The 16,584-nt window shown below is 41.2% G+C and overlaps 2 protein-coding genes across 2 annotated transcripts in view; both read right to left on the bottom strand.

The window, feature by feature from the left end:
* Positions 1 to 5,526, bottom strand: part of LOC135509194 (diphosphoinositol polyphosphate phosphohydrolase 3-beta-like) — a 31,683-nt gene extending 26,157 nt beyond the window's left edge. Inside the window, exon 1 of the mRNA XM_064929641.1 lies at positions 5,184 to 5,526. Within this exon, the coding sequence (XP_064785713.1) occupies positions 5,184 to 5,282 (99 nt within the window). The 5' untranslated portion in view covers positions 5,283 to 5,526. The remainder of the gene's footprint in view (positions 1 to 5,183) is intronic.
* A 1,012-nt stretch (positions 5,527 to 6,538) lies between these two features.
* On the bottom strand, positions 6,539 to 16,340 carry LOC135509193 (ubiquitin-conjugating enzyme E2 N). The gene is made up of 4 exons (XM_064929640.1): positions 16,233 to 16,340; positions 11,427 to 11,673; positions 8,617 to 8,757; positions 6,539 to 7,886 (listed from the first exon to the last, which is right to left on the bottom strand). Exons 1-4 carry the CDS (start codon positions 16,260 to 16,262, stop codon positions 7,840 to 7,842), a joined length of 465 nt encoding a protein of 154 aa, XP_064785712.1. The 5' UTR covers positions 16,263 to 16,340; the 3' UTR covers positions 6,539 to 7,839.
* Positions 16,341 to 16,584: the final 244 nt, after the last annotated feature.

The following is a 16,584-nucleotide window of genomic DNA, read 5'->3' as shown; positions in this document are numbered from 1 at the left end:
ATCACATTGTAGGATTTTTAATGAATTTATTTGCAAATAATGGTGGAAAATAAGTATTTGGTCAATAACAAAAGTTTATCTCAATACTTTTATATACCCTTTGTTGGCAATGACAGAGGTCAAACATTTTCTGTAAGTCTTCACAAGATTTTCACACACTGTTGCTGGTATTTTGGCCCATTCCTCCATGCAGATCTCCTCTAGAGCAGTGATGTTTTGGGGCTGTTGCTGGGCAACACGGACTTTCAACTCCCTCCAAAGATTTTCTATGGGGTTGAGATCTGGAGACTGGCTAGGCCACTCCAGGACCTTGAAATGCTTCTTACGAAGCCACTCCTTCGCTGCCCGGGTGGTGTGTTTGGGATCATTGTCATCCTGAAAGACCCAGCCACATATCATCTTCAATGTCCTTGCTGATGGAAGGAGGTTTTCACTCAAAATCTCACGATACATGGCCCCATTCATTCTTTCCTTTACACGGATCAGTCGTTCTGGTCCCTTTGCAGAAAAACAGCCCCAAAGCATGATGTTTCCACCCCCATGCTTCACAGTAGGTATGGTGTTCTTTGGATGCAACTCAGCATTCTTTGTCCTCCAAACACGACGAGTTGAGTTTTTACCAAAAAGTTATATTTTGGTTTCATCTGACCATATGACATTCTCCCAATCTTCTTCTGGATCATCCAAATGCTCTCTAGCAAACTTCAGACAGGCCTGGACATGTACTGGCTTAAGCAGGGGGACACGTCTGGCACTGCAGGATTTGAGTCCCTGGCGGCGTAGTGTGTTACTGATGGTAGGCTTTGTTACTTTGGTCCCAGCTCTCTGCAGGTCATTCACTAGGTCCCCCCGTGTGGTTCTGGGATTTTTGCTCACCGTTCTTGTGATCATTTTGACCCCACGGGGTGAGATCTTGCGTGGAGCCCCAGATCGAGGGAGATTATCAGTGGTCTTGTATGTCTTCCATTTCCTAATAATTGCTCCCACAGTTGATTTCTTCAAACCAAGCTGCTTACCTATTGCAGATTCACTCTTCCCAGCCTGGTGCAGGTCTAAAATGTTGTTTCTGGTGTCCTTTGACAGCTCTTTGTTCTTGACCATAGTGGAGTTTGGAGTGTGACTGTTTGAGGTTGTGGACAGATGTCTTTTATACTGATAACAAGTTCAAACAGGTGCCATTAATACAGGTAACGAGTGGAGGACAGAGGAGCCTCTTACAGGTCTGTGAGAGCCAGAAATCTCGCTTGTTTGTAGATGACCAAATACTTATTTTCCACCATAATTTGCAAATAAATTCATTAAAAATCCTACAATGTGATTTTCTGGATTTTTTCCCCTCATTTTGTCTGTCATAGTTGAAGTGTACCTATGATGAAAATTACAGGCCTCTCTCATCTTTTTAAGTGGGAGAACTTGCAAAATTGGTGGCTGACTAAATACTTTTTTGCCCCACTGTATATACAATAGCCTAAATGTAGGCACATTTTGCTGTGGGGCAATGACGAGATTCAGGATGTTTTCCCCACGCAAAGTCACGGGAAGTAGGGGTGCAGCACCCCAGACAAATTGGAATAAATAAATATTTAAATATTTAAAACAATAAATTGTAGAAAAATAAATATTCACAAAAGTAATGCACTGGTCCTTTACTACTCCTGTATTAGCGGCCCATACAGCGTCTGAAGCTCAGGAATAAATGTGTTTCTTTTGAAGGTTTAATAAAACCATTCAGCCAAGAAATCAGTTTTTACAGGGTCCTGACCAATTGTGCTATTTTGTGTGTTTTCTTGCGCTGACTTTTTTTGTACATAATGTTTCCTTCTGGACATCAGAACAGCAAGCATTAACCTGGATTTGGATGTGATTTCTACTTCAATGAGCCGGCAGCCAAGGACATACTGCTCATCCCAGACCAGGCCCAAATCCCCAACACTGGAGGATATACCTGACAAGACTACGTCGGAGACTGGATAAACCGCCTCCACCTTCAAACGTGTAATCCAGCGTTTCCCAAACTCAGTCCTGGGGACCCCAAGTGGTACACGTTTTGGTTTTTGCCCTATCACCTAACAGCTAATTAAAATAATCAAAGCATGATCATGAATTCATTATTTGAATAAGCTGTGTAGTGCTAGGACAAAAACCAAAATATGCACCGCTTGGGGTCCCCAGAAAGGAGTTTAGGAAACACTGGAATAAACTGGATGAGCGCCGTTCGAGACTAACCTATTAAAGTGATCTGAAGAACTACAATATCCTATGTTTCTCAGAGTTATGGCAAAACAAGGACTTTGAAAATATAAATCGAGCTGGTTTTTCTATCCATCAGCAGGACAGAACGGCAGTGGTGGGTACACTCACGGGGGATGGTGTGTTTCTCTTTGTTAACAACAGCTGGTGCATAACCTCTAATATTAAGGAAGAGAGTTTATCTGGAGGTGAAGAAACTCTGGTTCACCTTTACTCCACACACAGAGATGCATACAAAGCTCTCCCTCGCCTTCCATTGGTCAAATCTGTCCATAACTCTATCTTCCCGATTCCTGCTTACAAGCAAAAACTCAAACAGGAAGTACCAGTGACACGCTCAATACGGAAGTGGTCCGATGACGTGGATGCTAAGCTTCAGGACTGTTTTACTAGCACAGACTGGAATATGTTCTGGGATTTATCTGATGGCATTGAGGAGTTGAGACACATCAGTCACTGGCTTCATTAATAAGTGCATCGACGACGTCACCCTGACATTGACCATCCCAACCAGAAGCCATACAGGCGACATCCACACTGAGCTAAAAGCTAGAGCTGCTGCTTTCAAGGAGCGGGACACTAATCCGGACCCTTATTATAAATCCCTCTACGCCCTCCGACAAACCATCAAACAGGCAAAGCGTCAATACACGACTGAGATCGAATACTACTACACTGGCTCTGAAGCTTGTTGGATGTGGCAGGACTTGCAAACTATCACAGATTACAAAGGGAAACCTAGCTGCGAGCTGCCCAATGATGTGAGCCTACCAGATGAGCTACAGTGCCTTCAGAAAGTATTCACACCCCTTTATGTTGTGTTACAGCCTGAATTTAAAATGGATTAAATTGAGATTTTTTTTGTCACTTGTCTACACAGAATACCCAATAATGTCAAAGTGGAATTATTTTTTTCAAAATGTTTTACAAATTAATGAAAAATTTGTCAATAAGTATTCAACCCTTTTGTTATGGAAAGCCTAAATAAAGTTCAGGAGTAAAAATGTGCTTAACAAGTCACATAATAAATTGCATGGACTCGCTGTGTGTAATAGTGTTTAGCGTGAGTTTTGAATGACTACCTCATCTCTATACCCTACACATACAAATGGTCCCTCCGTTAAGCAGTGCATTTCAAACACATTTCAAACACAAAGATCAAGGAGGTTTTCCAATGCCTTATAAAGAAGGGCACCTATTGGTAGATGGGTAAAATTTTAAAAAGCAGACATTGAATACTCCCAGGGGTGTGAATACTTATGTAAATGAGATATTTCTGTATTTCATTTTCAATAAATTTGCAAGAATTTCTAAAAACATGTTTTCATCTTGCCATTGCAGTATTGTGTGTAAATGGGTGTAGATTTTTTTTAAATCAATTTTGAATTCAGGCTGTAACACAAAATGTGGAATAAATCAAGGGGTATGAATAATTTCTGAAGACACTATAAATGCCTTGCTTCGAGGCAAGCAACACTGAACAATGCATGAGAGCAATAGCTGTTCCTGACGACTGTGATCACTCTCTCTGTAGCCAATGTCAGTAAGGTTTTAAACAGGTTTGTAAACGGATTTCCAGGATGCTTACTCAGAGCATGTTCTGACCTGACATTTTCAACCTCTCCCTGACCTAGTCTGTAATACCTACGACGATGAGACAGCCTATGGGTAGGTGGTCAGAGACCTGGTAGTGTGGTGCCAGGACAACCTCTCCCTCAACGTCAGGAAGACAGAGGAGCTGATCGCGGACTACTGGAAACGCAGGGCTGAGCACGCCCCCACTCACATCGAAGGAGCAGGTCGAGAGCTTCAAGTTCCTCAGTGTCCACATCACTAAGGACCTATCTTGGTCCAAACACTCCAACAGTCGTAAAAAGAGGCCCCCTCGGGAAGCTGAAAAAAATTGGCATGGGCCCACAGATCCTCAAAAAGGTATACAGCTGCACCATTGAGAGCATATTGACTGGCAGCATCACCACTTGGTAAGGCAACTGCTTAGCATCCGACCGTAAGGTGCTTACAGAGCGTACAACCTAGTACATCACTGGGGCCGAGCTCCCTGCCATCCAGGACCTCTATACCAGGCGATGTCAAAAGGCCGTAAAAAGTGTCAAAGATTCCAGCCACCCAAGCCATAGCCTGTCTCTCTGCTATCATACGGCAAACGGTACCAGGGCGCCAAGTCTGGGAACAAAAGGCTCCTGTACAGCTTCTACCCCCAAGCCATAAGTCTGCTTAACAGTTAATTAAATGGCTACCCAGACTATTTGCATTGACCCCCTTTTTTTTGCTGCACTGACTCTATGCACACTCACAGTACTCTACCCACACACACACTCTCCATATATACTGCTGCTACTGTTTATTATCTATCCTTATTGCCTAGTCACTTTTACCCCTATTATCTCAACACTAAACTACCTCGTACTGCACATTGACTCGGTACCGGTACTCCTTGCATACAGCCTCGTTATTTTATTGTGCTACTATTTCCTGCATTTTTGTTGGAAAACGGCTCGTAAGTAAGCATTTCACCGTAGTCTACACCTGTTGTATTCCGCGCATATGACAAATAATATCTGATTTGATTTAGGAATTTGTCACAGAAGTAGACAAAATCTTAAGGAACTTGTCATTTGAACTTGGTTAAATAAGCCGTGTTCTTGTGATGAGTCAGTAATGTGAATATATGTCCCATATCTAACCAATCATCTCGACTCTCAGCCTGGGACTCCCTAAAGCTACGCCACTTCGATACAAGTGACTTTTCGTAGCAGGTTTGGAGAGCATTTTCGCAAACCGTAATTTAATGTTCCTATCCTGCTACGTTAATTTATCTAACCTGCCGCGTAGGTTCTAAAGTGATAAAAAAAAGATAAAAAAAAGTCGTAGCTGTATCGAAGTGACGTGCTTTTAGTGAGTCCCATCCATACCTCGTCCTCTTTTTCATTCTTGAAGCATAAACATGCCGCTCGTCTCTTGAAACCTTCACCATCATAAGTCCTCGTCTGGTTGGGTTTAAACTTCATCATATATTCTGCAATCTCCGTGCTCCAAGGAAATACGAAAGGTGGTGTGAATGGGGGATCTAACCAGATCAAGTCAAGTGCCTTTACTAGGCCAAGAGAGAAACAAGAAACCACGCACACAATATCTCCAAAGAAATCTTCAGGCAATCCAATTTAAACGTTATTCATCTATTCGCATACAAGCATCGCATATCCCGGAGTGTTGCCTGCCGAACATGCTGGTTGCCGTTGTCAACACACATATTCCCTACGCCAAACCACTGTGGCCCGCGAGCACCACAACCTGCTGACCTCCGTACTGCGCCGTGTCCACCTATCAGCGCCATGCTACGATTATATGTGGTTAATTCCATCTAACAATTTGATGACTCATATTTGTCCCTTTAAAATGTCAAATAAAAACCAAAGGTTGCAAAGCCGTTATTGTGTATAGAGTTGTATGGTTTGTTTAGCTTTGCAATAATTGGTGGTCTAGAATACATTTTAAAATTACATCTCAGCATCACTGTTACCATGGAATTGTACATTTCAATAACTAGGCATATCTCAAGCCACATTGAAACGCACTCAGTTGTCAGTCTACTTTTCAAGTTAACGGAACTACGGTTAACTGTAAGTCTACTTTAAAATCTGGCATAACTGGTTCTTCTTGGGCAAGTCGATTTCCCCATTTCGAGGTCCATAAGAAAACACTGCACTCTTGCCCTCGAAGCGCCGAGACTGAAAGCAGTGTTCACCACCTATACATTTTACATTGAAGCCAGCTCAGTCAAATCTGCAACACTAACAAAAACTAGTATCAACCTTAACGTTACATTGCTGTCCTCTAGTGGTAAACCGAATAACGAGCCACCTTCTCTGCTACACAATAATTCTCAGTGTCCCTGCTGTTTTGGATGAGGGAATATGCACAGAAAAATATAAATATATTTTGAAGGTGTGAGAAAATGTTATTTGTATCACCATGAGGTGGCTGACTTTGACAATATCAATTGAAGAATAGACTAATACATTCAGTAATTGTCAAAAAATCTAGGACCAGAGTAAAGATTAAGACCGTCTGGCAATAAGCAAGGGTTACTCTTCTTTCTGAATTCACCCAAGGGCAGTCATGATTCAACTTCAATGTTCAGCAGTCATGCTTCACTGTTGAATCTGACCTGTTGACTTCAATGTATTCAATTCAACAACAGAATTGAGGATATACCGTAAGTCCTAGCCTGCCATCCTTACTTCCTCAAAAAAAATAAAGGCACACATTTTCTTATTAAATCAACATATTTTATTTACAGAAAAAAATGCAGGTGGACTGTTTTCCTACCATTTGGAGAACAGGAAAACGTGCCCCCCCCCCGACCCCTCCAGTTCAATAGAAATAATGAATTTACAAACAGTGAATTGAATACAGACTTTTCAAACCAAATACCAATATTGACAGTTGAGACAAAAGCCTTCATTGATCTCTTGGAGTTAGTTCCTGCGATTCCCCCATTACCCCTAACCACCTACCCTTACCTCCCCCCAACCTCCTCGAGCAAAATTACCCCTAACACACACACACAGCAGAACTTACAACTCATTACACTTTTCGGAAATTAATGCCATGGGAAGGAAGTAAACCGTTGTGTCTTGTAGCATTAGATTGTGACAAACAGGAAGAACAAGAAGCTAAAAGAGCCATGTCAGCCGATGTCAGGAAAACATACATATCAAATAAAAAGGAGAGACGAGAAAAACAATATATTCCTAATACAGAAGTTATGGAATTCCTGTCCCGCCACCCCTATCCCACTCCATACTGCCCTCCCTCCGCCACAAGACTACCTTAGGGTCTCTACACGGACAGTGGTTGCAACAGTTAAACGTGATGGTGGCAGACTCAGATTCATTGTTTAGTCGTTATATCATTACTTTGTATTTCATGTTACAGGCGCTATGTTGATTTTGTTTTGCGGCTTGGCCTTCAACAGGGTAATGAGTCCAACAATAGCCTGTCTCAAAGGGTGTGTCTACTACACGGGGCTAATCAGCGGATTTCAATAAACAACCAGCATCAGAAGAGAAAACAAAGTTAAAAGAAAAGTTTTTTAAAGTTTGGCCATCTTGGACAAGAACCCAGACTGTCTCCCTCCAACCCACCCCCTCCGAATAAAACATGGGACAGACAAACACTTCGTTTTTTACATTTTCTGTACGAAGCTAGTTAAAAGCAGAGGTTGGCAGTTTCCTCCCAAATCAATGGAAAATAAAGCCAGGTGGTGAGTTAGATCTCAACCCTGGCTGCCCATGCATCTGAACAGTAGTGAGTTAGGACAAAGATGACAAGTTACGTTTTTTTTCTTCCCGTATGTGCATTTAAAATCACCAATTTACTTGTCTTTTTCCTCTTTTTTAATATATTCCTTAAATGTTTACTTTATTATAATAATACCTTTTTTTCTCCAAGACGGTGTCCTTTAAATGCAAATGAAGTAGGAATAAGAAGAGGTCTTGGCAGAAATAAGGAGTGTGTTCTCACACTGAATTCCCGCTCAGTTTCTTTCCGCTTGTTTTACGTTTTCTACACTTCTATGTTGTTTTGAGCGTAAAGCCTGGTCCATGTCCGGGCTGCAACACAAAATAAGGAAGAGAGATGAGGTCAGAAAGCAAGACTAGGTCCATTATAGTCTGTTCTAAAAAACAACATGCTTTGGTGTCTGTTGAGAGTTGGTTCATTATTAGTCTTCCAATAGAATTGTTGAGGCTTCAAGTTAACTTTGTCACATTTGTACTTGCTTTGCATGATAGGCTACAGAGTGAAAAAGCTACAATATAACAGTTACATGTTTATCAAAGGAAGTCATGACTTTATTAGAAGTAGCATCTATAGTTACCAGCAAGATAAAGCATCTTCAACAATATGATTCAGTGTTGGATTGGCTGAATGGTAGCCTACATTTAGAGGCTGAAGTACAATTTTAACAAGGTTGTGTTCATTAGGCACCACACAATAGAACGGACTGAAACAGGGAAGATTACCTGGACTAGTCTAAAAAGAATAGTTCATTTTCCCTTTCTGTTGCGATACATTTTAACATTTCCATTGCATGCGATAACGAACACGACCCAAGCAAGTGGGGGTGGCGAGGGGGTAGGAGTGCACTGCTCAGAGCCAGAAAAGGCTATATGGATACTCCTGTAAAACTATATTTAATACACCTGGATACACCTGTAAAACCATATTTAATTTCAGAACTGGTTATGGTAAGGGTCAGCTTTAGAATTTAGTTAGTCGTTTTGCAGGTCATGAGTGTCCTTATAGACTCTCCCCACAGAGCCGGGCTTCATCTAGACTTACCCGTCTCTATGGCTTGAGCTTCATTGGACTTCCACTGCTCCGCAACATCATTCGCTAGAGGATCATCAGGGTTGGGAGCACTTAGTAATGCCTGGATTGATAGCAGGACAGTACGGATCTGCAAGGCTGGAGACCATTTATCTGTGAAGAGATTTGAGGGATGAAGGAAGGAGGAAAAAGGGAGAACGAGGGAGGCAGGAGAGAGGTTTGAACAATGTTTCTATTTTGAGCGATGTGGCAGTGGATAGGCAGTTAGTGGCATGTCACAGCAATGGGGAGATGCGGCTTGAGTGAGAGGTCAAAAGTGTAATCGGAGAGGCTCTTGATCTTTTGAGCGAGATTAAAAAGGCAAATCCCTCATAGTGCTCGCTCTTGATTCTAACACAGTGAGAGGGTAGCCTAGTGGTTTGAGCGTTGGACTAGTAACCGGAAGGTTGCAAGTTCAAATCCCCGAGCTGACCAGGTACAAATCTGTCGTTCTGCCCCTGAACAGGCAGTTAACCCACTGTTCCTAGGCCATCAATGTAAATAAGAATTTGTTCTTAACTAACTTGCCTAGTTAAATAAAATGTAAAAAAATATATATGTCTGAACTTAATGCTGTGTATGACAGACAAACAGAGCAGTTGCAGCAATGTGACAGACAGTTAATGCGGTCTCATATCCCCAGTATCAGTTATCAGTCACCTGGATTGTACCTAAATACTTTTGATGATAAAACAGGTCAAATATTAGGGCTGGGAATTTCCAGGGACCTCAGGATACGATATTAGCATGATACTTTGGAACTGATGTTCCATGTTTCAGATGTCTGCTGCAGAGGGAGCCATGAGAACACATTTTATCAGTCATAGAAATAAAAGTGCTGAAAACAAATTGGCTCCCTATTTCAAAAGAAGATGGAGAACAAGCTATGAAGGGAAATAATATTTCCAGAAAGGTAGACATCCCTAAATGTCAGACCTATAATCAGATAATGTTGGTTGCCACTATTTTAAAAAAAGGAGGCATTTTTATTTCTCAATCTCAACTCGTAAAGCACGCCTCCCATTCAGATGCATATGCTTTTGCCTGCCTACCATTTACTATCAGCGGATCACCCACCACTTTGCAATGTGAGCTTGAGGCATTAAAATGGTTTGGAACCTGAACGTTTTACTTCACTTCAAATAATGTCTTACCTTGCTTCAAAGTAGCCTTATCAAAATCCATCCACAGAAGATAATTATTTTATAAAGACTGCCATTGACCAGCCCTTCTCTCCAGTTATATTGGTTTTCATATCAACTTTCTTTCATTGTCCAGAAGCCAAAGGCACAATCCTAGCTATTGCTATTAGAGTCCCCCTCTTTGTTTATAACAGAGCTGTTCATCTCTGTCACATATGGAACTGCTCACATTAGGTGCGCTGTTTAGAACTGTGTTTTCTGCAAATTACATTTGGCCAAATGTTTGAGAATTACATTTTATTAGCTGCTTCATTACAGGAGTTGCATGTTCAATAATAGGCTATAGCCTTTTGACTGTAAGACTATTGGCTTGCTACCATGAATGTTTCCATTAAACTCTTCTTGAAAAATGTCAGGTCCTTGTATGCATAAATAACGTTAGTATCAGAGAGGAAGAGGCGAAGTGAGAGGTTTCACTCTCGCAAAATCTGTCTAAAATAAGTCCAATGCAATTCTATGGGATTATTTTGGGCCTAAATTTGTCGTCTGCTTTCCCCGCCTTGGGACGACTCCCATTGTTAGGGTGGAAACATAAGCATCTCGTCATTATATACAGATCTCTGATAGTATTTTCTGTTGGCCACCTCATTTTACTGATATATATATATTGTTGGGGAATAATCAGAATTGGTTGGTAACATAGGTAAGATGTTTTATATTCATCATATGTTTGTAAGTTACTTCTCATCAGAATGTTGTTTTTATATAATACTGTGGCGGGGTTGCAGTATCTGTTCTATGTCAAGACTAAGTTGCTTGGGACGGAGAGAGGGGAGAGGTCAAGCGTGTATCTCTTGGCTCCACAATGTCTGTGTGCCAGTCAGTGTGTCTCTGTGATCTTGTCAAGATAGGATGGATTTGATATATGCCTGTTGATATGGAGGATTGGTTTATGGTTCTGAGTTTGAGAAAGGAGACAAAGCTGAACAATGAGTTATGCCGATGCTGTCTTATCCTGTGTGTCTTTGCTATAAATGTTCTCAGTTGAAATGTGTAAGGGACTCTCAGAGAATTCATTGATAGACACTGAATTGATCTGAGAGACAGGGTTGTGATAGTGCTCATATAATTAAAGATGGACTTTGATAACTAACTCTGACTTGTGTGTGTGTGGTTTGCTCCCATGATTTGGTAAATAGAGGAAATTTCCACGACAATATATATATATATATATATATATATATTTTTTTACTGTTTGTTGACCGGTTAGTGAGGGTCAGTTAGTCTGCAGCAAAATTGACAGAAATTTGCATCCCTAATCCCTTCCCAAACCTAACCAAAACTATTACGGGTATGAAAGGAATATCTGACCCTGTATCAGCTGCACCTGCAACATCTACCTACTCAACATTTTCAATACTGACATCATTTGCTCCATTATTGCTAACAATCTAGGCCGAAATCTTAATTTTCAAGCAGCCACGTACTGACAAATAAATCATTTTTTTCAAAACTTGCCATGTTGAAATGCTCCCTATTAACTAATTTAACATGAACTGAAACAACTGTGAAACGTAGCAAAATTACTTTGGATGCCGGGCTACCATGTTGGTGCAAAACAAAGAGTCAAGCGTTTCTTACCTTTCAAGATGTCAAGACATATTCTTCCCAGCTTGTCTACGTTGGGGTGGTATATTTTGGTCATAAAGCGTACTTTTGGAGCTGCCATGGGGTATTCCTCGGGGAGAAAGAGTTCAAGTTTAAACGTGCCACCTTCGAAGGGTGAGTCTTGGGGCCCGGCGATGACCACATGGAAGTAGCGGGCGTTCCCTTCGTCAGGCTCCGCCTTAATGCCTGGGACAGGCTCAGCCATCAAGCGCTGAGTCTCCTGACAAACCAAAAACAGACATAGAAACAGGGTATACCTCGATGCAAATACAGACACAAAATCACAGTGAGGAACGGTACAGTGGCTGATTCTCCACCCTTCTCCCAAAGTTTGTAATTGCATACTCCCTTCTAATGAGGAAACTCCCCCCAGCCAATGTCCTCTGTAGCTCAGTTGGTAGAGCATGGCACTTGCAATGGCAGAATAGTGAGTTTGACACCCGGGACTACACGTATGCAAAATATATGCACAACTGTAAATCGCTTAGGATAAAAGCACCTGAGAAATGGCATATATTATTATTCTTATACCAGTCCAATGGTTGGAAATCCATGACAGGGAATCGGGACGTAGCCAGTGACAATGGCAAAGATGCTTAAAGACGGCGGTCCCCATATTCTTGGAACAAATGCCTTGTTTGCTAAGTTCACATTTTGTACACTACTCTTCAATACTGTTTTGTTTATAAGCATTAGCATAGTATACATGATCCAAATTCTAGCTCCAAGACTGCAGCAATTTCAAAAATGAAAAAGTTAATTTACTGGCACATTGAACCATGTCGCGCGCCGTAGTTTAAAAACACTGTGGGCAGCACTAAAAACAATGACCCCATATCTAAATTCTTCCATCTTCATGCACCTCTGCCATTGTGTGATTTTGGAGTATTTGTCTAGACTAGAACAGAGAACCTAAGTTAGGCCTAGCCTATGTGAAAAGCAGTCTAAAGGCTCGGACACACCAATAGTATTTGCCTGTCGAGAGTAATTAGCACCCCGGAAGAGTGCCGGCCGTATGAGAATGTCGGCAGCCAGACGTCAACAGCAAGCTGAGCAATCAGTTGACGAACGGGACATCCACTGTCCTTTACATGTCCTCCAAGAGGACAGATTGTCCCATGTCATTCCTGACACATGGCCTAGATAGAGCCTGCCCTGATCCCTCTAGTAGCTCTTGAAAAGCATGCTGTTAACTGTGACAAATACCCCACTTTCACATAGCCTTTGCTTACTTTCAATATTTCAAAGGTTTCATTTTTCAGGAAGCGTCCTGTAGTTGTCTTAGCATGTAGGCTACCTGCCACAATGTTCATTCTGTGCTTTCCCATTTGGAATCTATCAATCTAGTGGTGGTAATCATAGTTCAGCAGACAAGTTTATGTTCCCTTGCTAGCTCATCCCTAACAATAGAAGAAAAATGGCACATTTTAGATTTACCCTTTTTTAATCAGCATTAGTACTGATCAATCTTTCAAAGACATCGCCTACAGCCAAAAATATCTAGCCTAACAATTCTCCATCAAATGTATGGGAAAAACACAAGCACCCTGTCCTGGGCCACACCTCCAACTTGGCAGCAACCAGTGACTCACTACGCTTAGCCTAGTTGCTTACAAAGGAGACTGCAAACCAAGTGCATGTAGCTGGATATAATTTATGTGACATCTTAGATTTCTTTTAGTCCTAGTTAACTTATTCAGTGGCCTATCACACACCCAGAAAATACCCCGGTATATAGTATATCACTCAAGCCTACACACACACACACACACACACACACACACACACACACACACACACACACACACACACACACACACACACACACACACACACACACACACACACACACACACACACACACACACACACACACACACACACTCTGTAGCTGGCTGCAATAGCACCTGAAGCAGAATATCAGGCAGCTGAGTCAGATTTCTCTCATTCTCTGCAATGTGCTAAGGGCTTTTGGAGGTGACACAGTCATATTTATTATTATTATTAAGCACCAACCAAATGCTTATTTTTTCCGTTACAAAACTAGGCTCCAAAAAATTGTTCTGTGGCGTGTCCTAAGGAATATGACCCAGGTGACAACTAGGGTTAACTTTCCCATCAACCACTGCAGCAGCAAGAGTACGTCATCAGACTATAGGCTGACTAGCTCATCATGGCAGCCAATTGTCCCAGACTCAGGGCTGTGACCTGTAGAAACTCACACCCATCTCAATGTGATGGAGCAAAAGGAATCTGATACATCCTTATGGTATGCATGAGGCTGACTGGGTTACACACCTGAGCCAGAGAGGTGTACAACAAGGAGCCACTGAAGGAATACTGCAGGTGCAGCAATAACCTTTACAGGTCTAGGCCTATTCCCCTTCACCTGCCTATATCTATTTTTCCAACAGCCTAAATGGAAGCCTAAAACACCAATACCAATCTTTAGAAATTTTCATTTCATGAGTGTATACTTAATATAAGTGCATAATCCTAACAAGAACTCTTCAGACAATAAATAGCCTCTCTCTACGATGATGATGCTACAGGTCAGGCTGAATGACATCCCAGGTCAACAGAGCAATGTAGCTTAATAAATCAACTGTGTTAGCCTGGATCTATAATACAGGCAGCTTTGACAGACAGACAACTAATAGAGGGGGGGGAATAGTTGCCTAGCAGCAGCCACTGTTCCTGCTGCTGTTTTTTATTTCCCCAAATGCAACTCGGAGCAAGATTCCTGAAATGTTTCAGATAACCCACAGACAAAAACACACAGTACAAACACAGTCAAGTGAGTGGCTCCAGGACCAGTCGCACACTCATAGGGGCTCAGGGGGCCAAGCTCACTGGGAACAGTTCCCAGAACTTCTCCTTTTCCCACCACATCCAACCAATGTAACCATCATGTGTGTTCCCTCCCTTACTCACACACCCCCCGCCACCACTGCGCGATTGTCCTTCTCTGTTAGCACAACAGCACTGATTTAATGACAACTTGCAATGGCACAGGACATGAACTTGGGAAAGGGAACAACAGCTCAACATTCCCTGTGTGGGGGGACATTGTTTTTGTGGGAGGGGATCAAGATTGAAATGTTGAAAAGAACCATAGGATATAGGCCAACTAGTAGCAACTTTTAGCCTGCAAATTTGACTGCGAAAGTCTATGTTTCATGGCTACTTTGAAGAATCTCAAATATATTTTGATTAGTTTAACACCTTTTTGGTTACTACATGATTACATATGTGTTATTTCATAGTTTTGATGTCACTCATTATTCTACAATGTAGGAAATAGTAAAAAATAAAGAAAAATCCTGGAATGAGTAGGTGTCCAAACTTTCGACTCGTTGGGTCAGTAAGCGAAAGGTTGCTATATCGGATCCCCGAGCTAACAAGGTATAAATCTGTTGTTCTGCCCCTGAATAAGGCAGTTAACCCACTGTTCCTAGGCCGTCATTGTAAATAAGAACTTGTTCTTAACTGACTTGCCTAGTTAAATAAAGGTAAAATAAAAATAAATAAAACACTGTGTGTATGTATATATATTTCAAATATTTTACCAACATAAGATTTTTAGGCCATATCACCCAGCAATAGTGTAGATGGGTGACGGAAATAAGAATGTATTTAATCCATTTTAAATTCAGACTGGAACAACAAAATGTGCAATAAGTCAAGGGATATGAATACTTTCTGAAGGCACTGTACTAGTATACTGGTGTATGTAGGCCTCATCTCTTTCTTTAGCGTATTTTTATTTATGTTTTACCTTTATTTAACAAGGCAAGTCAGTTAAGAACAAATTCTTATTTTCAATGACGGCCTAGGAACAGATTTGTACCTTGTCAGCTTGGGGGTCTGAACTTGGAACCTCCCGGTTACTAGTCCAACGCTCTAACCACTAGGCTACCCTGCCGCCCCAAAACGTATGTCTGCATAGTCGATGTCTGAAGTATAATTATAATCCTTGTGTAGCTTGCTAAACAAAAACATTTGTTGAGTCTTGGACTATTGCCCTGAATGCTATCAAATGGGTGTCATGACTACCTAGCTTTCTAATCAGATAAATTATTGACTGGTACGTGGAATCGAACTATACATTTCAATGAAGCTCAGTTAAACTGAAATCCTGCTTATGCCCTGGCCCCCAAATATGTACGCAGTTATCCGTGTCTCCTGGCCACTGCCTATAACTTCTTATGCTAGTTAGCTAACACAGGCCTTGCGGAAAATATCTGCCACAATGGTCATGTTTTGATTAGTAAATAGCCTGCTAAATTGACCCTTTAATAAAGGTTAAAGTATATTTTTTAATTCATGAGCAATTTAGCCCAAAATAAACATTTTAGCCGTTTATATTGTGGCACAATTAAGAGAATAGGCTGTTTAATTGATTGCTTATTCCTTGCAACACATTTACGGTTAGCTAGCCTATTTGGAATGGGTGGCTGGCTAACGTTTTAGCTAGCTAGTTATAGTGATTGCTAACGCTTTTTTGTCTATATGTTCCATTCACGGTGTATAGTGTATTAACGAATAAACAAACACCACATTTATCCGCCATTTTTTACAAGCGTGGACGTATTTAACCCACCCGAAAATACTTATTCGGTTATGGAACAGGGAAGAAACGGAAGTAGTTAACTTTGCAGCTGGTGCAAATGCAATCTAACTCATTTGCTAACAGTACAGAGCCTTTTCAGCATTAGCTCGTTTTATGAATCTGTCACACACAATAACAATATTCAGTCAAAATCACTGAATAATTACCTTAATAATCCTGCGGGGCAGTCCTGCCATCTTGTCTTTATTGCGGGGTTTAGCTGTAACCACAGATAGAACAATGAGATAGATATATTACCGGATGTATACATGTGAAGCATCCGCTTGGCGTTTCCACTCACTTCCACATATGGCAGTGAGAGGAAGTCCAGTGGGAGAAGTTGAACGAGATGGATTTTGGCCGATTAAACATTTGATCTCAATACAGTTTTCTGTTCTTAAAACTAAATTATGTTATGAACAGAGTGAACTACATTTTGTAGATTTTATTATTTGCCAAAGTTGTTTTTTAATCGCGTTGTTTAGAAGGACTGCAAAGGAAAATGTAGGTATTGCACAC

Source organism: Oncorhynchus masou, chromosome 22 (genome assembly GCF_036934945.1).
Source record: "Oncorhynchus masou masou isolate Uvic2021 chromosome 22, UVic_Omas_1.1, whole genome shotgun sequence".
Classification (NCBI taxonomy): domain Eukaryota; kingdom Metazoa; phylum Chordata; class Actinopteri; order Salmoniformes; family Salmonidae; genus Oncorhynchus; species Oncorhynchus masou.
Note: the sequence above shows the minus strand (reverse complement) of the source record. Positions and strands in the feature narration are given on the sequence as shown.

Excerpts from the sequence above, each read along its gene's own strand:
- LOC135509193 (XM_064929640.1), bottom strand. The coding sequence starts at position 16,262 with ATGGCAGGACTGCCCCGCAGGATTATTAAG. Across the intron at positions 11,674-16,232 it reads TGCCCCGCAGGATTATTAAG|GAGACTCAGCGCTTGATGGC; the intron begins GTAATTATTCAG and ends TTGGTTTGTCAG. Across the intron at positions 7,887-8,616 it reads AGCTCAAGCCATAGAGACGG|CCCGGACATGGACCAGGCTT; the intron begins GTAAGTCTAGAT and ends TTTGTGTTGCAG.